The sequence below is a fragment of the Pholis gunnellus genome, assembly GCF_910591455.1.
Source record: "Pholis gunnellus genome assembly, chromosome: 9".
Taxonomy (NCBI): domain Eukaryota; kingdom Metazoa; phylum Chordata; class Actinopteri; order Perciformes; family Pholidae; genus Pholis; species Pholis gunnellus.
Genome location: NC_136535.1, coordinates 15,749,617 through 15,773,847, shown reverse-complemented (window position 1 = coordinate 15,773,847; position 24,231 = coordinate 15,749,617). Strand labels below are relative to the sequence as shown.

The 24,231-nt window shown below is 41.8% G+C and overlaps 3 protein-coding genes across 4 annotated transcripts in view; 1 reads left to right on the top strand and 2 right to left on the bottom strand.

Annotated features, from left to right (window-relative positions):
• Positions 1–3,166, bottom strand: part of cbl (Cbl proto-oncogene, E3 ubiquitin protein ligase) — a gene marked incomplete at its 5' end in the record, with an annotated part of 33,943 nt that extends 30,777 nt beyond the window's left edge. The window contains one exon of the mRNA XM_079165748.1: positions 3,020–3,166. Within this exon, the coding sequence (XP_079021874.1) occupies positions 3,020–3,166 (147 nt within the window). The remainder of the gene's footprint in view (positions 1–3,019) is intronic.
• A 1,119-nt stretch (positions 3,167–4,285) lies between these two features.
• Positions 4,286–7,441, top strand: drc12 (dynein regulatory complex subunit 12 homolog; the record flags this gene model as incomplete). The annotated part of the gene is given in 8 exon segments (XM_079166471.1): positions 4,286–4,333; positions 4,335–4,370; positions 4,424–4,469; positions 5,605–5,724; positions 5,958–6,050; positions 6,169–6,299; positions 7,313–7,393; positions 7,397–7,441. Coding segments are annotated over 8 exon segments (600 nt in total).
• Positions 7,442–15,268: 7,827 nt separating this feature from the next.
• Positions 15,269–24,231, bottom strand: part of grik4 (glutamate receptor, ionotropic, kainate 4) — a gene marked incomplete at both ends in the record, with an annotated part of 132,639 nt that continues 123,676 nt past the window's right edge. Inside the window, 7 exons of one of the 2 annotated variants that reach the window (XM_079165606.1) lie at positions 15,269–15,655; positions 17,232–17,383; positions 17,528–17,656; positions 18,447–18,672; positions 20,017–20,182; positions 20,637–20,810; positions 21,895–22,004. In XM_079165606.1, the coding sequence (XP_079021732.1) occupies positions 15,269–15,655; positions 17,232–17,383; positions 17,528–17,656; positions 18,447–18,672; positions 20,017–20,182; positions 20,637–20,810; positions 21,895–22,004 (1,344 nt within the window). Of the gene's footprint in view, positions 15,659–17,231; positions 17,384–17,527; positions 17,657–18,446; positions 18,673–20,016; positions 20,183–20,636; positions 20,811–21,894; positions 22,005–24,231 lie in introns of both variants that reach the window. The other variant, XM_079165607.1, reaches the window with a different exon arrangement.

The following is a 24,231-nucleotide window of genomic DNA, read 5'->3' as shown; positions in this document are numbered from 1 at the left end:
ATAAACATATTTATTGTAAACATATTGACAATTTCAAGCGTTTCTTTGCCAAAACCTGTGTATCCTTTGGCATTACATGGTAGATCGCCTCATTATTGTCATTCAGAGCATTCCCTCCCCTTCCACACCTTAACTGCCCAATTTAAAGGGGACATCTCTTGAGTCCTCAGCCCAAATGACCCATGTTTGCAGTACTCAAACTGGGAGTAACATATCAGGAATATTTGATTCCAGTTCAAGCGGACAAGTCAGTTCATCACCACCACTGTATCAAATGTCTCTCAAAAAGAATGAGGTCACACTTGGCCTGTAGGACATTTTAGGCAGTACTGATTTCACAGTGTGCTAAATGTTTTTAATGTGTGGGCCTGAACATCAACGCTCACCTTCCTATTGATAATGAGTGTAAATGGATCACAGGTGACATATCTCAGTGCAATGTTATCAACGGCATTATCAAATCGCTTTTAACTCTTCCAGATGAAAATAAAGAAAGTCCAATAGAAGTCAAGGATTACCAGGGTCAATTAGGCATTGCTGGGTTAGATACCTCAAGATCTAACGGACGTTTTAAGCACTAGGAAATGCAACTACCACAAGACTTTTAAGATTAGTGAAGTGGATTATTCAAATATTACATTTTGCATTAGACTGGCCATATAAGACTAGCAAAGGCCTGATGATTTCATCCATTTAAACAATATCAATTATCAAACTGAGAGAACTGAAGGAGAAAGAAAAGCTTAAAGATGCCTTAGAACAACTTCAACGGAACATATTGTACACTATAAGGATAATGCCTGTACATGTTTGTATCCTCTGTATTTTGGATAACTTCCTTGTGGTTTATATCTGGGTGATTTGACCACATGGGCAACTGAATTGAAAGCTATTTTCGGCATCACTGCACCGTCATTCCTTTAACCCTTCTCTAGGCCTCCAAACGAAGGAGGTCTACACGGGTTATGTCTGGGACCAGATAAGACTCTAGTGCGGTGACACCACTAACATCATCATCAATCTACCACGCAAAGACTTGTGTCCATAACTTCAGCCAAACACGCATGCATGAGCGCTCTTGTGCGTCAGTGTCATTCAAGGCTACGGTCCTGTTGTAAAATGTTGACTGCCTCCAAGCTAAACTGCATTCCTCTCATCTGCTTCTCTCTTCTCTGCATTCGATTTGTCAAATTTTCTGTCTCAGTCCACCTCGCTGGATCTGCACCTAAATATGTTCAAGTCACATAAAGATTAACCATCTTGAATGAATGTGTGATTTTTTTGGTAGACTTTAGCTATTAACAGGCAATTCTGTGTTTCCTTTTTAGGAAAATGTTGCTAATGTAAATATTACTCTCTCAATATTGGGTCAATTTTTAAAAGTGGTCTCGATTAGTCACTTAGACACAGAAACCTGGGAAAATAGGGTGCAGGTTGAAAATACCGAAGTTCCCCTTTAAACTTGTAATGCTTAATTATTCAAGACTTTTTCATTTTAAGCTCAAACTTGATGCAGGTAGCTAAACTAACAACACACCTTTTGATAAGGGCATCACAAACGTAAACACAAGGGTTCAATAATTCAGGTTTGTTATGCTGAACACTTTAAGAATAGAGTCCATGTGCGTGGGCAACTCTGAAGAGAACAATTTAACCCTGTCCTGGGCGGGAGGGGTTATCAAAGAGCAAGTGCATTGTTATTCTGCAGAGTTGGGCTCCAGTATATTCTGGGCTGTGGTTTTGAACAATATTTCTGCTGCTATTTTAAACAATCGAGTGGAGTAAAAATACTTCCGCTCTTAAAGCCTTTTTCAAAAAGGTACGCAGCTCTTTTTTTCCACCTTGCTGGTGCTGCTCTCAACTCTTTTACGGGATCAGATGTCATACGTATGGTGAGTTATTCCCATACTGTAAACTGCATTAAGCTAATCTGACTGTGCAGGTGGTTTAAGTGTAAGGTCAGCTGTCCAGTCAGCTTGTCTGGATTGCAAACGGACACTAAAATAACTCTCTATGAGAGTGTTGAACGTTCACTGAGAACAAAAATAAGACAGACTGGAGTTGCAGCATTTACTTATGTTTCCTTATTTGTGTTAGCTACAGTACATCGTAAAACTGTGGAGACCAGCCCGGCAGGACAATCTACCACAGTGGAGAAAAATAAACTGGAATGTGGTTTCTTAATAATAGCTTTGTAAAAGGACTTGGTCTCTTAACATCAGAGCTCTAACCTAAGGCCTCAAAGAGGAAGCGGAGACACAAAAGAGTGTCTTGTCTTCCTATTCACTCTAATATTGCTGTGTGAATCTCACAGGAAACTGGGGGTCAAACTGTTACAGACTTTTTTTTTTCCGAGAAGTGAAGCTGTGAAATGAGTCTCCCCTGTGAAAGAGAATAATTGGTCTAGTTAAATGGACACGTTTCTTTTATTTTCTTTCTTTTTTCCTTAAATGCTTTGTGAGTTTCCAAGGGCTGACAGACAGTTAACTGCAGACATTTCAGCAACAATGTACAAGAGAACTGTTGCTGTGCTAGCAGCCCCTATAATATCAGAGCACGGACATACATTCGTTATATTTAATTCCTATACGGCATGTCTTCCTTCCGTGTTAATGTTTATGATACACGTACTTAACCCTGGTCAAACGTACTAGTTTGCACCATGGTATAACAACTAGTTAACGTCACCAGAGAGTGGCACAGCACTAGCAAACAGATGTGGTAAAGAATCCCTTGCTCTCTCCATGGGCTAGCTTTAATGTAAGGCTGCTTTAAAGTACATGTATTTTACTGAGCCTAGCACATACGGTACAAAACAATACAGTTTAGGTTGGCTAATTAGCTAACCATGTCTTCTCCCAACTGACTAGCTTCTTTAACGTTAGCAACGCCAGACCTACAGCAGGCGAACATTAGCTAGCTTACCGCTGGTTAGCTGCGGTCAGCTAGCATCCATAGGCACCAGACGCGCTAGCATAACGTTAACTGCTAATTAACGGTGATTCATAAACTTACGAACCTTGTCCATTAGTTTCCAGCATTTCTCCACCGTCTTTTTGTCCACGGCCCCGGGCTGATGATGGGAGTGGAGGTGGTTATGGTGTGGCTGGAAGGCATCCTTCATCATTCCGATGAGCCCCCCACCTTTCTTCAGGTTCCCTGCCATGATCGGTCTCGGCTAGGGTCGGCCAGAGCGACAGACAGGCGCGGCAGCGCAGGGGTCAGGGGGACCGAACCGGCGCCTGGAGTTAAGCTGGACCGGGGCGATGGTGATCCGGGGCACCCCCCGACGAGGACAGCGCCCGAGTGGTGAATCCGAGCCGGGGTCCGACAGGGGGGGGGGGGTGCAGGGAGGGAGGAATGACTATCGGATAAAGGCTCCCATCAGTGAACCTAGCATCGGTTTGTGAGATAAACGTCCCGATTGGGTCTAAAACAAGCACCTCAGTCACCGCTCTGTGCTGCAGCTAGCTGCTCCGTCTCTCTCCGCAGGGACCCACGCAGGCTAATTAGCCGAGCACCAGAACAGTCTCCGCTCTGCTCGCCCTCAGATGGAGGACAATGGCACCGTTTCTTTGCCCAGGAGCCTTGTGGACTGGAGTGTGTCCTCTCCTCTTGACAACCCCCGATGTCGTTCCCCTTTTTTGTCGTCAGCAGCAGCAGCTCTTCTCGCCTGTGCTGTGTCTTGACGGGAAGTTCAGCGGCTGTGTGACAGAGTCAGCCCTCCTGTGCGGGCTGACGACAGAGGAGCACTCACCGATGACTGGGGGAGAGGAAGTTGCGCTTTAAACTGCGATAGCCTCGCAGACACACACACCAGACCTGGGGTTGAATAAATAATTGTGCGAATTAAATATTTCCCAGTGTTTTTTCTGTTTCCTCCAGTGACGTGTTTGTGCGGCCCTTTCCTTTCCTGTACGTCCCCTTCCGTTCGTTTCGCACCCCCCCACCCCCACACTCCACTCTCAAAACTCAAACTCCACGCCTTCCCTGTGCGCGTCCACGAGCCATGAATGTAGTCGGGTGCGCGCCTCTGCCTGTACAGCATTCATAAAACGTTAAAGGGATGCTGAATGGAGCCCTGAATTCAAAAGGCAACGGTGCCTTAGTCAAGTTGTGATTGGCTGTTATTAAAGTCAATCAACTATCAATCAAGCTGGACAGTTTGTGCCATGGCAACTCGCTCAGCAACCAGCGCTCAGCAACAAAGACGCATCCCTGTATGTAGTTGGTCAGTGTGTAGTGTTCACAAAGGTTTGAGCACACAGTCTCACAGCAAGCAAACATGCCTCCAAAGAACAAAACTAAAAAGACCACAAAGAAGAACACAGAAAAAAAGTAACTTTGCTGATGAAATGGTTGACATTTTTGTAACAGCTTTTACTGTCTTGTTGCAGGTGAAAATTACTTGGAAGCAAAGTAGTATAGGCGCAGTGTTCTGGACGTAGCCGTCCTACAGGGTCACATTGGTGAGCAGCAATTTTAAGTTTAGTTAGTTTTATGTAGGTTTTGTTTAAGTCAGATGACCCACTGGTGACTTATCTTGTGTAAAAACAATAACACTCCTTTGAACGTTTTAAGAGATCAAGTCCATACTCTATATGTCGTGTTGACTATTTTTTGAATTAATGAAATGATCATTTAGTCTTTTTGATCAAAGATATTAAATTTACAATTATACACAACAGATAAAATCCTCACATTTGATAAGGTGGAACCAGTAAAATGTTGATTCATATATCCATTACACAATTACTGAGTTATCAAAAATAAGAGTTGGAGATTAATTCTCTGTTGATCAACTATGCTCCATTTATTTGTACTTTCTGTCAGTATGTGCTGTAAAACCAACTGCTATCAACTTTACCAAAATACAACTCATGCCCACTGGCACTCTTATAATGAGAAGCGAGTACATTCTTTTAACTAAATTCATCTGATGGTAAAATTATTCCTTACCTTTCAGATCAAGGTTTTACACCGTAGCTAGTGGATAAGTGCAGTAACTAAATGCATTTACTGTGCTTAAGTATGAGTACTCGTACTTTACTTGAATATTTCTGTTTTTTGCACCTTTCTACTCTACACTTCAGAAGTAAATGTACTTTTTTTTATCATATTGTATGATCAGTTAAAAGATAAATGCATTGTAATAGATCACACTATCATCAAATAGTTCAAAATAACCCAACTACAACAGTAATTCTGTGATAGTAATCCACTAATGTAGTCCAGTCAAAGCAGCCATGTTTCTGCATCAGCGCTTTCACTTGAGTATATCTTGCTGATAATACTTACATACTTTTATTTGGGTAAGATTTTGAATGCAGGACTTTTACTCGGAATGAGGGAAGTGAAGTGATCTGAATACTTCACGCTCCATTGAAGCTAGTTTAGCACCACCTGTACCACCAAACGATACATGTTGAAGCAGGATGGGACACTTGAGCATGTTTCACTAATAAGGCTTATTAAGTCCACCATAGGAAAATACTGACAACATTCAGTATTTGGAGTGTTTTTAAGAAATAGAAGTAGACAAAAAAAAAAATCTACAACTGGTGTGTACATTCATGCATGCATGTGTTTGTGTGATTGCGACAGCCTTACAGTATGAGTCTGTCAAAAAGGTCCAGCCTGATAGAATTGACCTGAGGAGCCGCATGAGACACACGGAGCAGAAGCTGCAGCACGAGAGACAAGACCACAGGGACGTCAACTCTGGTAAGGTACAAACGGGGCACGAATCAACAATTAGCCTTTCTTTTAATAACCTGAGAAGCGTAGATCCCTTTGGGAGAGGAGGACAAGGGGCATGTTTGCCAAGGTTAGGGTAATTCTTGAGGAACAAAAGTCTAATTAGCTGGGTGCCTAAGCTGATTGCTGCATTAGCCGAAAACAGTGAATCAGCAATGCAGCAGTGAAGTCTGAGATCTTTGACGCAAATATCATTCTAGACCTCAGTCGCCAGTACAAGACCATGCAGACAGAGCTGACCAACAAGGTAAAGAGGATGGAGAAAGAGGTCAGCCAGCTGACAGAAGAACTTGGTATGAAAACATCACATTTTAATGTCTATATCTAAATGAATAAAGACGTAGGAGTTCCGCTTAGTTCCCAAATGAAAAGTGATGGCAATGGCATGCCTGTATGCATTTGTCTGCATAGTGCAGTGTCAGGAGGAACTGAGTAAAGAGAAAAGAGAGCGTGAGCAGGTGGAACGGGAGAAGGACGCCACCATAGCTAAGCTCCAACACAAGCTGGACAACATGGAAACAAACTATGAGAAGATCCTGCATGTGAGTTGCAACACAAGCTAATACAAACTTTTTCAAAGAAGCCACTAACAGGACTCTGTAGGGTTGCCAGACATCTTTAAAGCCCTGTGAACTGTAAACCTGCATGTACCGGTCACTATGCACCTCTTGCACCATGTGGAGCCGTCTCTTTTAAAGGACAGCATTGTCCCTATTAAGTCTTTTCTAAAGTGACTCCTTGTAGTTTGGTATTATTTTGTGTCTGCTCCATTGCACAGCCCTCTGCTGGAAACAGCTTTATAAAAGCCTCCAGCAGTCCATCATTCACCCTTCTGTCAAAACTATTTGGACGCCTAAGCAAAGGTGAACATGAAATGTTGCTACAATAATTTGTTCGGACTTTCTGGTATCACAGAGCCACATAACATCAATCTGAAGGTTAACCTGGATGCACAGCACTGTATTGTTGAGAGGTGAAGTTATCCTGCCAACACGACTGGGAAATCAGAAAAATCAGAAATGATGATCCAAAATGAAGCAGAGGAAGGTCTTTTGTGGTTGGTTTATTAAGGGTCATATTTCCTTGGCCCTACTGGACTCTGTTGCAGAGCTGTTTCAAGCACTGCGCACAAATGCTTGAGTTTACAATATAACCTATAAGTATAGTATATTACTTTACGCAGGGACAATAAGATGCCATTAAGACCTAATGGATAAGAAATGGACCCAGAAATTACGTTTTGTAGGTACAGCTTAGGCAGTAGATGCACATTTTCAGCATGCAGATCTTCAAAGATAAGTGGTCAAGCCTGGAGCCCTGTTAGAGAGCTCAGGCTGTGATTACAGAACTATGATTTTAATATGCAATTATCATTATTTCTCTCCTCCCTCTATGACACAGAATCTAATTGTGCCTTATCGGCATCAGCTCCACTCCTACAAGTCCTTACCTGAGTTAAAGGTGGTTAAGAGGGGAGGAATATCAGGTTAGACAACTGGATGATTTAAAGTGAACATTTTAGCTTGCGTCTCATTTTCACTAATGTTTTCTGCAGGAGAATCTAGACGGTCTGACTTCCCAGCTGTCTGTGGCTCGACAGGGATGGGAGGACAAGAGCACAACCCTTCATCAAAACTAGAAGGAACTGCTCCCTGTATTTGGCCTGAATGCACGGCACATCTAAAAGATAAATAAAAAGCAGCTGCTCTTCTCAGTGAGACACGTTTGTTTAATGTTGGATCTACAACTTGGTTCTATTTGATCAGACTGTTGCATCTGTTTGGTTCAATTGAAAGTGACGTCTGCGACTGCATCCTTTTGTAACTCGCAATTTAGTATGCCTAGCACACGGATGGACGTTCTTATAATATCAAATAGACTGAGTTGTCTATGCATGCGTTCACTGGCTCACCATGTGGTGTCTGTAATGTTGTTTAATCCCCACTAGATGTAGCAAATGACTGTTTACGGTCGGGGACATGGTGGCCAGATATCGTAGATACCCAGATGTTTTCTAGAGTATTTTATATGTGTAACTATACGGTATACAATGTTGCTTTTGAGACTATATATTCCTTAAATCATAGAATACTCATAAAAGTATGTGACGACTACACTACGGGTGTGCAATGAATGATACTGGGTGAGAGAACACTGCACAACAATAGAGACTACCATGATCTTACGACAGGTAGGTGTGTTAACAAAGACGGCAATGTTGATACAATTTTCTCAGGCTGTGTTTTATGCTGAGTCAGTGGACCAGAGGTCAAATATTGTAACAGGCAGGAGAAGGAAGATGAATCTGGCCACATAAACCACAGAGATGTAAGAGACTACAATACCACCTCTGCTAAACTCTAGTACTTCCAGACGGCAGTGTTTTCATTCAAACCAACAACAATGAAAAATAAATCACGAGAAAGGAAAATATAAGATAGACTAACGGAGAAAGGAAAAATAACAGTTAATGATGCAAGAAATATGACATAGCTGCCCAGCATCGATAAAACCCGAGTTCTCCCATGAGGAGCCAGATAAACAGATTTGACATCCAAGGCTGTCATTTGTGCGTCTTCTTCAATGCCCTGAGCAGTTTTTTTTAGCCTCATCTGTGAGGTAATGAATCATTTTCTCTGGATGAAGATAGTTCTTTGCTCTAACGACCAATTAACTCAGTAACTCAAGAGGCCTTCATCTGGAAGCCAATGTTTTCTCACTCAAACCACAAGGAGTTGTTGCTCTCAGAGGGTTTGTTTCTGTTTGTCTAGGGTTTAATGGGGTTGTCCCAGTGCTGAAAATGAGTTAAGCATCGTGCACCTGCTACTGGGGTAACACAATTATTATTAGCAGTGTGTCTTAATATTCCCCTTATGGAAAAGTTGCTGTATACAAATACCCTATGGTAGTCGTAGAAGTACTCACTAAGTAGTAAAAGTATCAATACAGCAATGTAAAAATACTCCATTATAAGTAAAAGTGTTACTTTCAAATTGTACTAATTAAGTACAGCAATAGTATCAGCCAAATGTATTTTGAGTGTCAAAAGTAAAAAATGGCCCCTGTGACTGATACATTATCATGTATTACTGTATTATTAGGTTGTTAATACGGATGCATCATTGCAGCATGTCATAGCTGGTTGAGGTAATGAGATAGATTTAACAACTTTATATACAATTGGACTGGTGTTTTAAACCAGTGGTTTAGGGGTCGCCACCTTTCCAAAGGGTCACAAGATAAAGCTAAGGGATTATAAAATGATTACCTGGGTTGGAAAGAAGATTAAAAAAAAAGTCCTGCTGATCACATTTTTAATCATTTTTTTCTTCCGTCTTTGCTTAAAAAATATATATTGGATCATTTTATCTCTTTTGGCCTTAAATAGTTATTTCTGAGATGCTTAAAGGGGAAATGTCTCTTAGGTGGAATTAACAACATCTCATAGACATCTTAAACATGAGAGGCCCAAACTAGATACTGCTCTTTTGTTGGGGGTCTCAAGCCAAAATGAACAACTAAGCTCTAACAATTCATTTTCTTAGCTTATAATATGTGTTTATGTCAACTAAGAATCTGAAAAGTAACTAGAAGCTGTTGCTGTTAAAAAGGTGTAGTAGAGTAAAAATAATATTTACCTCTATAATGCAGTGAAGTAAAAGTATAAAGTAGTGAATACACTTATGTACTTTCCATTCATGTAATATACCTAGTAAGTAAATACCTTAGGAGTACACGCCCCTTTTCTACAGATTTACCAACTAACTCATTAAACATGGGCACCATCAAAAAGTGTCCTTGGTGATCAATGAACTTCTTCTAGTTTGAATCCTGCTAATGTTTGTCTGCGGTCATCGATGCATTTGAGACATATGGTGCTTTATAAGAAAGTGAAGTTATGGGAAGTGAATGGTGTCTTTGGACCCTTCAATCTTTGGAACTTTAATCCAAGGTCAACAAAATATTTTTGTACAAACATTCAACAAAACTGAGCTTTGTGATGAATTCATGTGGCTCTCTGCGGAATCCCAGGTGGTCTGAAGTACCCAAGTGATTGGTTTTCACAATAAAAGCTGGCGGCTTTCATTTTTCTGATGAATACCTGAAAATCAGTGCTGGCTGCCGCATTTCCACTGGAATTTGACTTGGCTGTCTGCTGCGTCTATTCAGCTTTTGGGTAAATACAAGGAGACGGTCTCCAGCTGATGAAACAAGATGCCGACACTGTGATTTCCCGTGAAGGCAAGTGAGGGGTCACATACAAATACACCCACACACATAAGCCTTCTAACACACACACACACACACACACACACACACACACACACACACACACACACACACACACACACACACACACACACACACACACACACACACACACACACACACACACACACACACACACACACGCACGCACACGAAAGTAGGTAATGAATGCGTCCCCATCTGTGGGCTATCGATCAAGGCAGGAATGAATAGTGAGGGAACGAAACACAAAATAAATGAAGCTCCATTTTATTTCTCTGAAAGACAAACAATGCCAAGATGTTTTGGTCAATAAGTTCAAAACCAAATGTCAGAGAACAAAAGGCTGTATAACAGCCTGGACAGCATCTCACCTTGGAAATAATTCTTCACTGAATACCTTTTCTTTCAGAACACAAATCAGCAAGAAGCCTTTTTCAATTAATTGCCAGAAAATCAATGAGAAAGCTCTCACTTAAAAATGTGCACCCGTCTCACTGTGAAGTAGCTAGTTTCCACTGATAATCTGCTATGTCTTCGAGTTGGTATCCTTTGATCCAGTGCTCAATAGTGGCTTTTGTGGGGCTATGGGGCTGTTATGTTTACATATATGTTCCTAACCGTGAGAATCGAAACAGTTCCACATAAGGATGCAGTAGAAATGTGATGAATAGATTTAACAATTGCTATTAGAAAGCAAACTTGTATCTCTATAGACCCAGAGCTATAGATCAAAAATATTCTGTGAGGCTTAAAATGTATGAATTTTATGAGCAAAATGGCAACGACATTTGTTTACAAGCAACAGGCCGATGGGAAAGTCACTCTTCAAATACATGGGATGTGAGCTGCTAGCCTGGCAAAATGCATCAGACTCAGGACACTATAATTCCTAAATCCTTGCAGAATTGCAATCAACTACAAGGCAATTGGTATTTCTATGTGCTACAACTGGTTAAGCTTGAGGAGTGAAATAGATTTTCACACACACCTCTGCAGGCACTCGATGCTCATCATGAGCGCCATAAATCCAACAGCAGCTAGCCAGTGGTGGGTGGAGATCCACTGAATTTATGGACCTTGAGCACCAGAGGCAGAAGGAGAAGCATGAGCGCGATGAAATAAACTTGACACAGTACGTCACTTGCCAGTGACGTACAGGTGGCGGTGAGTGTTTATGTGCTTGTGTCACTTTTGTAAGAGGTGTGTGTGTGTGTGTGCTTTGGATATGCACTGTGACATGTAGGTTGGTGATGCACTGAAAAAAAACTTTGTCATCTCTAATGCTGCAGTAGAAAGATTGTGAGACAGGCACTCGGAGGGGAGAGAGAGAGAGAGAGAGAGAGAGAGAGGCAGCCTGAATTGAACTGTAAATCAGATGAATGGTCGCTGTGTGTGTTCACTCACTATCCTGAGGAGACATAAATGACCACTGAAAACCGCTAATAGATGGACTACAGGTGAGTGGACGCTTATAGCACATGAGTGAGTTGTTATACTCATTAGCCTGTGTTAGCCTTCCCGCCCACACAAATTATCAGCTGTTCAACGAATTCACAAGTGTGCAGACGTTCATTTGGTTATGGGAGATAAATGAGAGGTATAGATGCATGAGCTCCTTCTGGTTCACTCAGCAATCGTCATGTTTACTCAGCTAGAAACCCATCCGTCCTCATACTGCTTCCCTGCATGCGCATTATGTCACAGCAAACCAAATGCACTGTCTGAATATTTCTCCTGGTTGAATAATAAACAAAGTGCACTCAGACGCTATTTAGCATGTCATGTCGAAACAGCTCAGAAGGTCAATACATCAGAGTAAAGAAGAGACAAAACCAGAGCCCCACAGGATAGAGCTTGTTTTTGGAAATGTATTTATAATGGGATAAAAATGTCAACATAAGAAAATAAAGTATATAAAATATAGCAGCCAAACCCTGCCATCTCTCTCAGTGGTCTCCCAGCAAAGGTCACTCACTGTTTCAGTGGGATTTGTTTTAATTCTTACTCTACTGCTCTCTATGCCTTCAAGGTAATTGGCAATCTCATTCCAGCTGCGCTTGATTTATCACCCGTGTAAATGTTTTTAGTGTTAAGAAGTTAGCATCGGGTGCAGCGGGAGCCTTCTCACTCTTATGAGTTTCTTAGTGACATTCAGCAAATGGATAGAAACTTTTTTTTACAAAACTGGTAATGAAATGTGGGTCTTTTTTTTTTTCTTTGCTATTTGCCTGACAATTTGCCTTTAACAAGTTATTATATAAAGAAATATAGAAAGTTAACACCGACTGTATGTGAATATTTTTTTTCACCATTTTGCTCACAACCTGTGTGCGCGTCCATATGTATACGCGTCTAAATGTCATGTGTCCATATAAACATAATGCACAGTAGGTCTGTACCTCTCTGTTCTATTAACATAATCAACTTGTTACTCCTGTAATTAAAAAAAACAACACTCTGGACTATTACTTGGGAACCCTGTTAATCATACTGTATTTACACACCATCTGCAGGACATTAATAGTTCATTACTTGAGGATTAGGTGGATTGGCACTATTGGTGCTTAAGCAGATGATGAAATAATGCCACTGCGACTCACTTCTTTTCTGTGCCAAATCATGCAGATTCAATGCTGTTTCAAACACCGATGTGGTCTTGTGGGAGTTCAGACAAACTGCAGACCCGAATCGAAATGCCACCTGAAGTCCCAAGACACACTTTCCCCAAGCTAATTCAACTGACATTGAAAAAGTGGGGAAAAAACTTAAGATTGAAATTCAACTCATTTGTGAGACCAGTCACCATCAATTCACTGAAAACTCTCTTTTCAGTGAGTTGATGGGCGTTACAAGTGAGCTGCAGTTCCCTGACAGGTCTGTCAGCGGTTGATTCAACACAGTTTCACACGTTCAATAGCTTCTGAAAGAGCATCACAATCACGGCCATTAATGCAACAAAAGGTGCTTGAAAAATATAGTTTAGGCAGTTTTGGGTGAACTCATATCATTTGAAATGGTAAAACAAATGACTGATTCAACAAGAAAGGGGAGATCACTCACATATGTGTCTGAGAGCCATGATTATCATGATTCTACATAAACACAAACACATTGAACATCTCAAATGCATTGTACAAATTATGATTAATTACTTTGTAAAGAAGTGTATTTTATCTAAGAAAGGAAGTTCTGCCCCAATATCCAAGTCATTTCTCCATTAATTATCACATTATCTACCATTTGAGAAATGGCAACATTGGGCCCTTTTTCTTTCATATATTATGAGGATGCTGAATCGTCAGGCAGATTTTGTCATAGTGTTAACTTATTTATGTTTTTTTCTTTTCAGGGGTTGTCTTTTATTTTAAGGACATTTTTTTGATCGTTAATAGTTTCTTCTTCTTCCTTTCTTTTGTTTGTTTGAAATAACTTTGTATGGTAAGATTCACACAGAGCTGCTGGACCATTCAGGAATTTGACAATATGTATGTTGGCTTCCTAATGTGTCACAGAGAGACTGGATTGGAGGTTTTAATAGGAACTGTGATCTATTTTGAATTTATGACATGACACAACGATGAGGTGTGACCTATTGACAATAACGCAAAAAAACCCAAAACAAAACAAGGTGAATGGTCAATAGGTCGGCCACCTCAATTTATCATTCACTAATAAGCTGGTGGCCCAATTTTGAGGGACTGTTACTGACAAAACCGGATGGGCAGATTTAAAATCATGAACACATCAGACATAAGCAAAAAGCAGTGAAGACAGGTGGATGACCATTGATTCCCACTGCGCAACAGTCAGGCTATCATACAGTTTCACCTTCAAATCAGTCGGTTCAGTGAGAAAATACTAGTCGTGTGTCATCAGCCTATGCAGGAAGTAACCTAAGGCTCACGTTGCTGGTTATGTTATGTTCTTTATCTGTTTGCATTAAAAACCTGACTCTTAAAGACCTGATTAATGTATTTAAGGTTTGGTAGTTTGGTGGTAAGTATGAAAATGTCAGAGAGCACCTCGGGAGATCTGAAATGAAATACTCCTCGAAGCAGTGTGCTAAACATTACGTTCAGTAAAAGTTTAACTGCCTTGACATTTTAAAAGAATTAGAATCAACTGCGGATATAAAACACGTTGCTCTACCAGGGTCTTCATGTTTGCAGTTGGTCTTGAGATTAGATGATATCACATACACTGGCTTGTCCTTGTGAAACCTGGGTCATTCTAGAATATACCTCTAATCTTTTACAGAATGCACAGGAGACTGTGTGTATATTTTAAGTGAGAAGACCATTAAAAAGGACAGGTGATAAGACAATAAATGTGTCAGGGTGTCAAAAATGTAAAGACAGATGGAGGAGAAAGTAATGTCAATACACAGAGGAAGAAGGAAAATAATGGATGTCTTCGTGTGTGTAGCCATCATGTTTTTAAGCAGGTATTCAAAACAGGATATCGTTATTCCAGCTACTCAGCAACCACTTTAGCAATTAATCATACACGAGCACCTTCCAACACCTCTGGACATGCATCGCTGTCTTTCAGAGATACCAAGAGTTAAAACACGTTTTAATAGAATATCACTACTATAAAAGAAGTCTGTGTGTCTGTACGTCTCGGTTTATTTGTTTTCTAGGTTCAGTTGAGTTTGTTGACTTCTCAAGGCTGTGGTGCTTTCTTCAGCCACAAGATAATACTTCTGGTTTTTGGCACTTTCAAAATAAAATGATTTGAAGATGACCTCTCATTAGTCTGTTCATCTTTGCAGCTCTTCAGAGGCAATATACGTTCATACAGTAAATTGTCAGATAAAAAAAGGAACATATTTAAAGTTTTTTTTTCTAAGAACAATAGATTAACATTATTCTGGACTGATAATCCAAACAGAGGACAGAAATAATTTAAAAAGGGGGAAAAAAACAGCACATGATAAATGACTGAAAATACTGCATAGTACAAATGCCCCGTAGCTGTTTTCGTTCGTCCTGGTTGACTTAGTACGGAGGGCCAAAAGGGACGGACCAAAACGAGACTCATCAGTTTCTCCTGTGACCAAGGCAAAAAAATTCACCCAAGGAGACTGCGAAACTGACTACAGGCGTTTGCCTCGAGGGCAAAACAAAGTTCACAGCACCGTCCTGCCCTGTACGATCAAGCTCCGAATGGCTGAATCAAAATACCATGTGATCTTTGATCCCTGTAAAGTAGAGAGGTGGCTGTTGGGGAAAGTCAGTCCTGTTGTAATCGCGGGGCGTTATTCAGGTTCACTGCTATTTGTGGTCTTGTCCCACTCTATGCTCTCCTCACTGTGTGTGGGAGAAGGGAGGGCCCCAGTGGCCCCTGCGGGACGCATCCTCAGTCCCTGGAAGCGCCGGCACTCGGGGCAAATGCGGATGTGGCTGCAACCCCTCGCAACCAGGGCAGCCTCCTGTGCCAGTCTGTGGGAGAGGGGTTCAGGCAGTCCGGTGCCTCCACACAGCTTGCCGTTGCTGAGGCTGACGGCAGCAGCTCGCGCGCGACGCTCCTCCAGGGGCAAGGGCCGCGGTCGCAGTATCGAAGCCCCCCGCCTGCGCCTCACCTGCAGGCTGTCGCGACACAGGACGATCCCATGGAGCTCCCGCAGCATCTCCTCACACACTGACTGCTGCAAGCACACGAACAGGGAGAAAAAGATAGGGGAGAGGGGGGGATCACAGACACACAACACATACATTTCATATATATATTATCATAATCAGTGTACAGTGACAGAGAGATGGCTGGTGTAGCTTTAACAACCATCGCTAAAAACAACAACACGTATAGTACATTTGGAACACTTTTCAGACATACAGACATGTTGCACACGCATTTTATCTCCTGGTCTGATGATCAAGTGCTCCACCACTGGGTATCTACACTATGTAATCTCAAATAATGACAATGACAGCTCAGAGAGGCTAATTAACAATCCACACATGCTGCACATTAACACAGCATCTATATACACACAGGGAGAAACCCCCACGCGCACACACACACACACACACGCGGACCTACACACACACATGCGGACCTACACACACACACGCGGACCTACACACACACACACACACACAAACACCTACACGTACACACAGGGTTTCCTAGTTAAAGCAAAATAAATCTATGCTGCTCAAAATGAAGAAATCACATGAGTTTTTGACTTTCACATTCTGAATGTTTATTGAATTAAATCACAGTGTGGAGTCCATTTGAAAAGACAATTATTAGGTTCTTTTAAAGGAATCACATCAGAAATAATTATAACATTGCATGCACATCTTTCTCTACTCAACCATTTCTCAGTTAAAAGCAGCACCGCCTCAAGAATAGCTTGGCAGAGCTCCTTCACTACCAGAACTGAATTTTCTGGAAGTGTAAATTGGCCTTTGTCCGGATGAAAATGCCTCTCCAAACAGAGTTCTGTGACAAGACTGGACACACTCCTCATAATGTGTTTTAGTCCCCACTCCAGATGAAGCCATCTTCAAATGATTATGATTATATATTTAATTTAGATTTTTAATTTATACAATGTTTAGGATTATAATCATTGCAATGTCTGTGTGACATTTCACAGAGAAAAATACCCACAGTTGCTTTTTTTTAAATCTATGTTAAGTAGAAATCTTTCATTTAAAATCAGATCCTCTCTTCTACTTTCCACATCTGGCTGATGGCCATAACTAGTAAATTACTGTCCAACATTCACCCTTTGATGGAATGAATGATCTGGTCTCTGAAAATTGGATTTTGAGGGAAGATGTGCACACAATGCCAAGCATCTTTCATGTAAAAAGATGATCGGATTATTGCTAAAAGAAAACAAGCAGAATTATTTTTATGAGTAAACTCTCATTGGCAGCACCCGGTAAGCATGTATTCTCCACCAACAAGATCGATTTACATTCAATAATATGTAATATGTACGATATTCTATGAAATATATATATATGTATGTTCTACTGCTAGAAAATAATCCATATATGCATGTACTCTGAGTGAGGTGTACATGAGGTATATCTTTGGTTTTGTGCTGATGTCACATAGGCTAGATGGAGGAAGACTGGGTGTCAATTGAAGACTTGCCCAGAGGAAGACGAAGACGCCTACTAAACTTCCTGTCAAAGCTGTGCACTGTGGGAAAGCCTAGCAGCTCCCCGAGGGGGGAGGTGCCAGGGAGGGGAGAGGGAGACAAAGCATATGCAGGTTAGATAGCCCTCTCTCACCTCATTTCCTGGTGCCTGTCTTAACATCCAGACAAACTCCAGCACTGCCATGAAGATAGCCACCAGCAGGCCACACACCAGCACCACGAAGATACCGCCGATGTTCTCCATGCCCAGACCTGGCAACAACAGGATATGGTAGTTGAAGTGCGAGATGAAGGGAAAAAGAGGGCAAAGAAACTGAAATATTCTTCCAAAAGCACAGTCTGAGAAACTGAAGTGGAGCTGCAGAACAAGCCGACGAGGATTAACCGGCAACAAACCTTTGGCACGGTGGTCCTCTTCCTTTGGACACTTGCCACCCTCCCACCACTTCCTCTTGAAGATCTCCAAACGATTGTCCTCCTGCATTTTGAGGATGGCCAGGTCAAACTCATCACGGTATACTGACCCTGAAGGGAAGAGAGGGGCAAAGCTCAAACCTGCACACTGCAAAAAAACTCCAGACTAGGGATTCCCAACTTAAAACTGAACCTTCAAAAAATCTTTTTTGTAGTCCAAACTGTTAAATCAATTGAAATTTTCTTGACTTTTTCTTCTGATTTTGCCGCGGTGAATGTGAAATTCTGTCACTCCATTACAAGACTTTGTTTCAACAAAATATTTCAAATCAGAGATTAAAGGGTTTACTAGGATTTCGCAGCGTTCTAAAGGTCACATCACAGTATGCGGTACAGAACGTCAGCCACGAAAGAATGTGTTTATCTACCCTCTGAAGATTTAAGGAATTGAAATGAATCTTGTTTACTTTAAGGTGCGTCCCCCCCCCCGGTCTAGAGATTGACTCAAACCGAGATCAAAGTGTAAACAAACTCTGTGTTTATACTCTCAGAGCAGCAAGCGAGTTGTACAGCAACAGTTCCACAATACAAAGGAACAATATTTCAAATCCTCTTTCTCTCATCCTCACCGCTCCCATCACAGTTGACGGTTCAGCTTTGCAGAGGCTTTCCAATTTAACTCTACAATGTGATGTTTATGATGTATCCTCCAACTTATGCCCCCGCTCTTCATTACCCCTTCTTTACTTCAGTGTGCCTCAGCAAAACATCAGCTGTCCTCTGCTGCCTTGATGTTAACACTGAACTTCCTTTCCCCCCTTCTTCTCCAAGTCTTCTTCCTTTCGCTTCCGTTACTTCTAATGCTTCTTTTCCCCCAATCTAACTCTCACTCCCCACTCACCGAGCGGCATGCCGATGCCGTAGCCCTTGGTGTCCAGCAGCCCTCCAATCTGTGTCAGGTTGCAGTTCCTCTGGCGGTAGTACTCGTTCATGGTGCTCTCTAGCAAGTAAGCATAGTTGGAGTTGAGGACACGGGCGATGCCCTCCTCCGTGCTCTTAACAAACACACTGGGCTGTTTTGAGTGCATGAAGTTCCACATACGCTGGTAGGTCTGGTAGCGAGAGTTCTGCGGAGCGGCGGGACACAATCAGGAGAAAAAGACACATTCAGCTTATCAGTCACAGATACTTTCTCAGTTTTGCAGAGGTAGAGATTGGTTTTCATCGGTCTTGACTGATGGATTTATTCAAATTCTCCGAAAGGTTTGCTGCAGTTAAATGTGAATGTGTTTTCTTCAGCAGATCTTTTGAATCGCTTCTAAGTTCAGAACACAATCCTCACTTAACATCTCCACCTGTACTTTCTCTTGGCCGGTCTTCTTTGAGCTGTTCAAGGTCCATTGGACGTGGAAGCACAAAGTAAGACAATGCTAATGTATCCCTTCCCTCCACATCATCCTTCACTGTCCTTCTCCCTGTTATACACTCTTTCTCTGTTACTTACCCTGTCTCTCATTCTTTTTCTCCCTCTCTCTGAGGCAAGGCTGAACTGGCCATCTGGCAGACCAGGCACTTTCCCAATTAGGCTGACGTGACCAGCCCATAAACAGGTAGTTCGACCCATTTCATCTCTCTAAATTGACACTGTGAATGTGTGTGCATGCTCTGAGCTGAGAGGTTATGTCCTGCCGAGTAGAGGGCGGAGAATTGTCCTCGGTGTTTGACAAATATTAGCAAGTAGCCCCTGGACCCCCCCCCGTGGGTGGCTATTTTTCCCACTGGCTGGCTACTCCATATCGATGTGTATAGCGATGTGTTGATTGTGTTGATTGTGGTTGATTGTTTAATGTTGTGCACCACCCGTCATGTCAAATTCCTTGTATGTGCAACATACCGTGGCAATAAATGGTTCTGATTCTGATTCTTGTGGAAAGCCGTGTTCATCAGAATGGAGTATGCAATTTTGCAACGCCACTTTTTGAAGGTATTTATCACTCTCTGATCTTCCTTGATTCCCTCTTACGTATTGCACGGCTTTAGTGTTTTTAGGGAGTGGAACGGTTGGTGTGGCCTACATATTCAGGGGCAAGAGAAGATGGGTGGTGTGTGATCGATTGTGGTAAGCTGATCTGGGCCAAAATGCCAGGGCAGATTTTTTTTGCCCAAGTCCAGCCCTGCTCTGAGGTCAAATCTTGAGAAGATGAATGAGGATACGGTGTGTCTCTCTTAGGGACCTGGACAGTTCCCCATCTCCCTGAAGATAAGGATATCGAATAGTTGTGGCAAGGATCAGACAGAAAAGAGATAAAACCGTTGGTTGGCGCAGGAAGACAGGAAGTACAGGAGGGTGATGAGGAGGATAACCTGATCACTGATGGCACACTAATCACTGCAGGCTCTTGAGTCTGTGGCCAACTGTGTGGCTGTGAATAAACAAGCAATCATATGCAATGACATGCGTAACTTCTGACCTGGAAGAAGGTCATTGTGGATCCTCCGTGCATGGTGCCGTACTCTATCGCTGTCTGATCTGCCAGGTCGTCTACTGACTCTATCGGCACCTCCATCCTCTGGACTGTTAGGAAGGCAGCCAGGTTAGCAGTGTAGGATGAGATGATGATTAATGTGAAGGCCCACCTATGGAGAAAAGGCAGCGGACAAGCACATTTATTCACCTATAAAAGTATGCAAATGGCAAGGCTGGTGTATGAAGATGGATTGTCTGGGAGAAAGTGCAGGAGGATAAAAAATATCTGTGCACCTCAGAGATGAAGAGCCTGCAGGGTGGATGACGGGGTTGGATGCATGAATGGGTGGGTATGTAAGGAAGAAGGTATCAATGCTCGGTTTGAATGAAAGGTAGTGATGTCCCACGTATGCACAAATCACTATCTCATATTGAACCCTGATGTCCAGGAAATCTGGAATGAAGCTTCAAGATCACATTAAAGATGAAATGCATTCCATGATGGCTCAATATGCACAAAATGAATACAGAACAGAGTTGAATGGTTGTATACTTTAGTGGATTTAAAAGCTGAAAACAATGGAGATGCACTAATGCTTGTGTGTCTCTGTCGCCAATACTGACCACACTCCGCTGACACAGCGCGTTGACAGAGCTCTTGGAGCAATGGTGGATCCTTGCTGCATGAAGCCTCCAACGGGGAACCAGAAACTGTTACCAAGTGAGTACTGGTTAATCAGCAGGTTACAGCGACCCTTAAGACACGGGTGGGGGTTGTACCACTCATAGGGTGTCAATCTGGAGAGAACGAGACAATGGGTTTAGACAGCAGATAGAGTCATAGGGAGAATACAGCCAACAACAGTGTGAATCAAAGTTGGATTAAGTATTCAGACGAGAGCAAATATTCCAGAGATAGGAAGCGGGCGGAATGGAGAAAGAAAGGGACAGACAGACACGAAGCAAAGCAACTCTAACAGTCAACTGAGCTCAAAGTCACCTTGGCTCTCTGGAGAGAAGGGACCTGCTTTTCATTCCCCATGTGCTGCCTACTTAAACAGTGGGGGTGAAGGTAATACCAATATACCAATGTAATTGGTATGTATTGGTATTGTAGCTAAAGTTATCTGACAACTATGTGGTGTACCTGTCTTAAAACTAAGGCATAATCTCCTTCTGATCTGCTAAAACTAACAAAATTATTACACGGACAAAATTAAGAATTTAGGGATTTTTAAAGTGTAATACAGCCTTTATACAACACCCAAATGTTCATGTACACTGAAAGAACACTGGTCTCTGTAATCATTCCTTCTCTTCAACTACAAAGACTTTGGTAGGTACGCACTTGATTTGTCAGGAATGTGTTGTTTGCAAAGATTGTAAAGGAAATCATTTTCTTCCCAAAGTTCAGCAAAAACAAAAAGTATATATTAACCATAATATTATGATGACATTAAATCACTCACTATAATTACAGTAAACCACACACTGAACTCTCTTGACACAGGTAATACATCGACCTGTCTGTGAACTGATAATTTGATTTCAGAAGGTGTTAAAGGTGTTTTTTATAATGTTTCTTCATAAGTGTAATTTAATAACAGTTCCCTCTCAGACCAGCAGGGGCCAGTATGACGCTGGAGACGCACCACTGGGGGGAGAACATCTCTCTGTACCTGGATGTGGAAGATAGACTAGATAGATAGAGACTAGAGGCGAGAGAACAAACACCTGTTTCCTCCCCTGTATAACCCCCAAACAAACTTTTTGCGGTTCAACTCTCTGTACTCTACCACCTTTGTTTGTCTTGTTGTATTCTCTCTCTCACTCTGTCTCTCTGTCATCTGTACAGAGCGTCTTTTACGGGTGAGCTCTTTACCTGGCCACCAGAAAGAGGATGCAGCTGACAGCCAAATAGGCCAGAAGCATGAAGAGCCAGACACCAGGGGAGAAGGGATCCAGGAAGGAGAAGTAGCCTGGCCTACGTCCCTGAAACACACAGACACACAGAAACACTCATTACAATGGTTAAAATCATTAAAGGCTGCACAGACCGTGACCACTTTGATCCCACGTTCAATTCACACGAGGCAACCCAACATGGGCTTTTTTTTAACAAAAGGTTAAATGCTTGATTGCAAAAGTGAAGATTAACTAATTAGCATGCAAAAAAAACAAACATCTAAATCTCTACCATCACCCCCACGAAGTAAGTGCACAGATTCATAAAATAAACCTTGCCCCAGGCTTAATTTGGTCTGTTTTAAACAACATTTACTGCCGCTTGTGTAATTTGGAAAAGAGGGAAAGGGTGACTGGGACAGTAAATAAAGGCATTTTGATATGATAAGCCTAGATTTTCCTGTCCTAAACTGATAACAATATAATTATATGAATCTCATTTGCATGTAAACATTCAGATCAACATTGTATGAAAGCACAAACTCAGTCTCCCATGAATTGTCAACAGAGTGGCACGGGGCTGTATATTTATACAACATCACAGATAAGAGGTATTATTTCCTGGATTCTGACACTGAAAAAAAAAACTGAATTAACTCACTGTTTCCTATTAATTGGTATAAAGTATGCTTTGATGTGAAATTACATCCGTTAGCGTATTAGGTAAAATCATCAAAGAACCATTAGAGGTCAAAACAGTCATCATTTGCACTCTCCACAAGGTTGCATGCAGTAGAGAGAGGAAGGTCAAATTATGAAGTAAACCATTACAGCTACATTAAACCAAAATTCATCTCTGTGACCTATAGTTGACTTCATGTATGACTGGGAGCCTATGGCATCCCAGTTTGGAGAAAACGGAACGATATTAATAGCTTTGGCTTGAACAGCTGTGCTGAAGCAGCTATGGGCTGGTATGTATTGGTAACCAGTGGAAGAGGAGATAAAGTGGCTAAGATAGGGTTGGCAGCCAGCAGGCCAATGGGAATATAGGGGCTAATTCCTAATGTTTCATTTCCAGCACCAACAGCCGTTGTCCTCTAAATTAAACCAATTGTTGGTGATTGCGCCTGTTTATTGCATGCATATATTTCTCACGTGCATGTTCAGCCTATAGCCTAGCTGAGCAAAACATCAGCAAGGGAATATTAGCCATTTACACACGGATGCACGTGCTCCATCTGTTAATGACTATGAAATGTGATCAAACAGCCAACTGTCCAAGTGTTGTTATGAGAGTAGAAGTTATCTTGCATTTCTGTCGACGAGCAGCAAAGTGGAGCACATGAACAAGCCTAAATCGCTTCCATGCAAAAATACTTAATTAGGTGCTGCTAGGGGACATCACGCACGCCAACATAATGCAGTAATACATTTCTGAGGCCCTCCAAAATTATATTTGTTGTAAGAGTGTGAACTTATGTTGTTGAGCAACTGTTATGACAAACGAACACCCATTTAGACTTACGCAGAGAAGAAAATTCATTAATGCGTCTGTAATCTCTTGCATATTAGCCTGTAAAATAGGAGCGGTGCAGGAAGCAGGAGAGGGAGATTCAGTGTAATCTTTTGCATGATTCAAATCAGCCTGCCAGTCTTAATGTCTGTCTGTCTATCTATAGAGTGTAATGCTTATGATAATGATGATAGCTGTCTGAAAATAGAATAGTGGAGTGGTGAAACACGCAATGGCCTTCTCAGAGGTAGAGTACTGTTATAAAATGAGTATGACTGCGAAGCCGCCTCTTGTTGCCACTTGCATTATTGGGGTAACAGCGTGTGTGCTGACATGAGTCCTGCTGTTTGCTGGTCCAGTGTGGTGCATGCTGAGCCAGCGCTTTTGTTAAATGCTCGCCCCACGTGTCCACATCTTAAGCGCCCACCAAGGTGCTATTATTAAAATGAAAAGACCCTCAGAGACGCGGTCAGTGGAGATGTAAAGGTGCAGAAAAGCAGATCAGAAATGAAGACAGAGAAAAAGGTAGGAGGTGAGAAAGAACAAAAAAGTACTGTGCTGCTACATAATTTTGACTTTTGTGGTATAATATGTGTGCTTTAACATTTAAAGAAAGTTTTCAGGAGTTGGAAGGGACATTATCCATGGTGAGGCTGCAAGAGACACACTAATGAGCACTCAGACGTTCAGATAAATTGGGGACTGCACAAAATGTATTAAAAATATGTGTGGATGTATCTAAAGTGTGTCAGGATACTTTCACTGGAAATATTTTCTTCCATTTTACAAACATGAGTT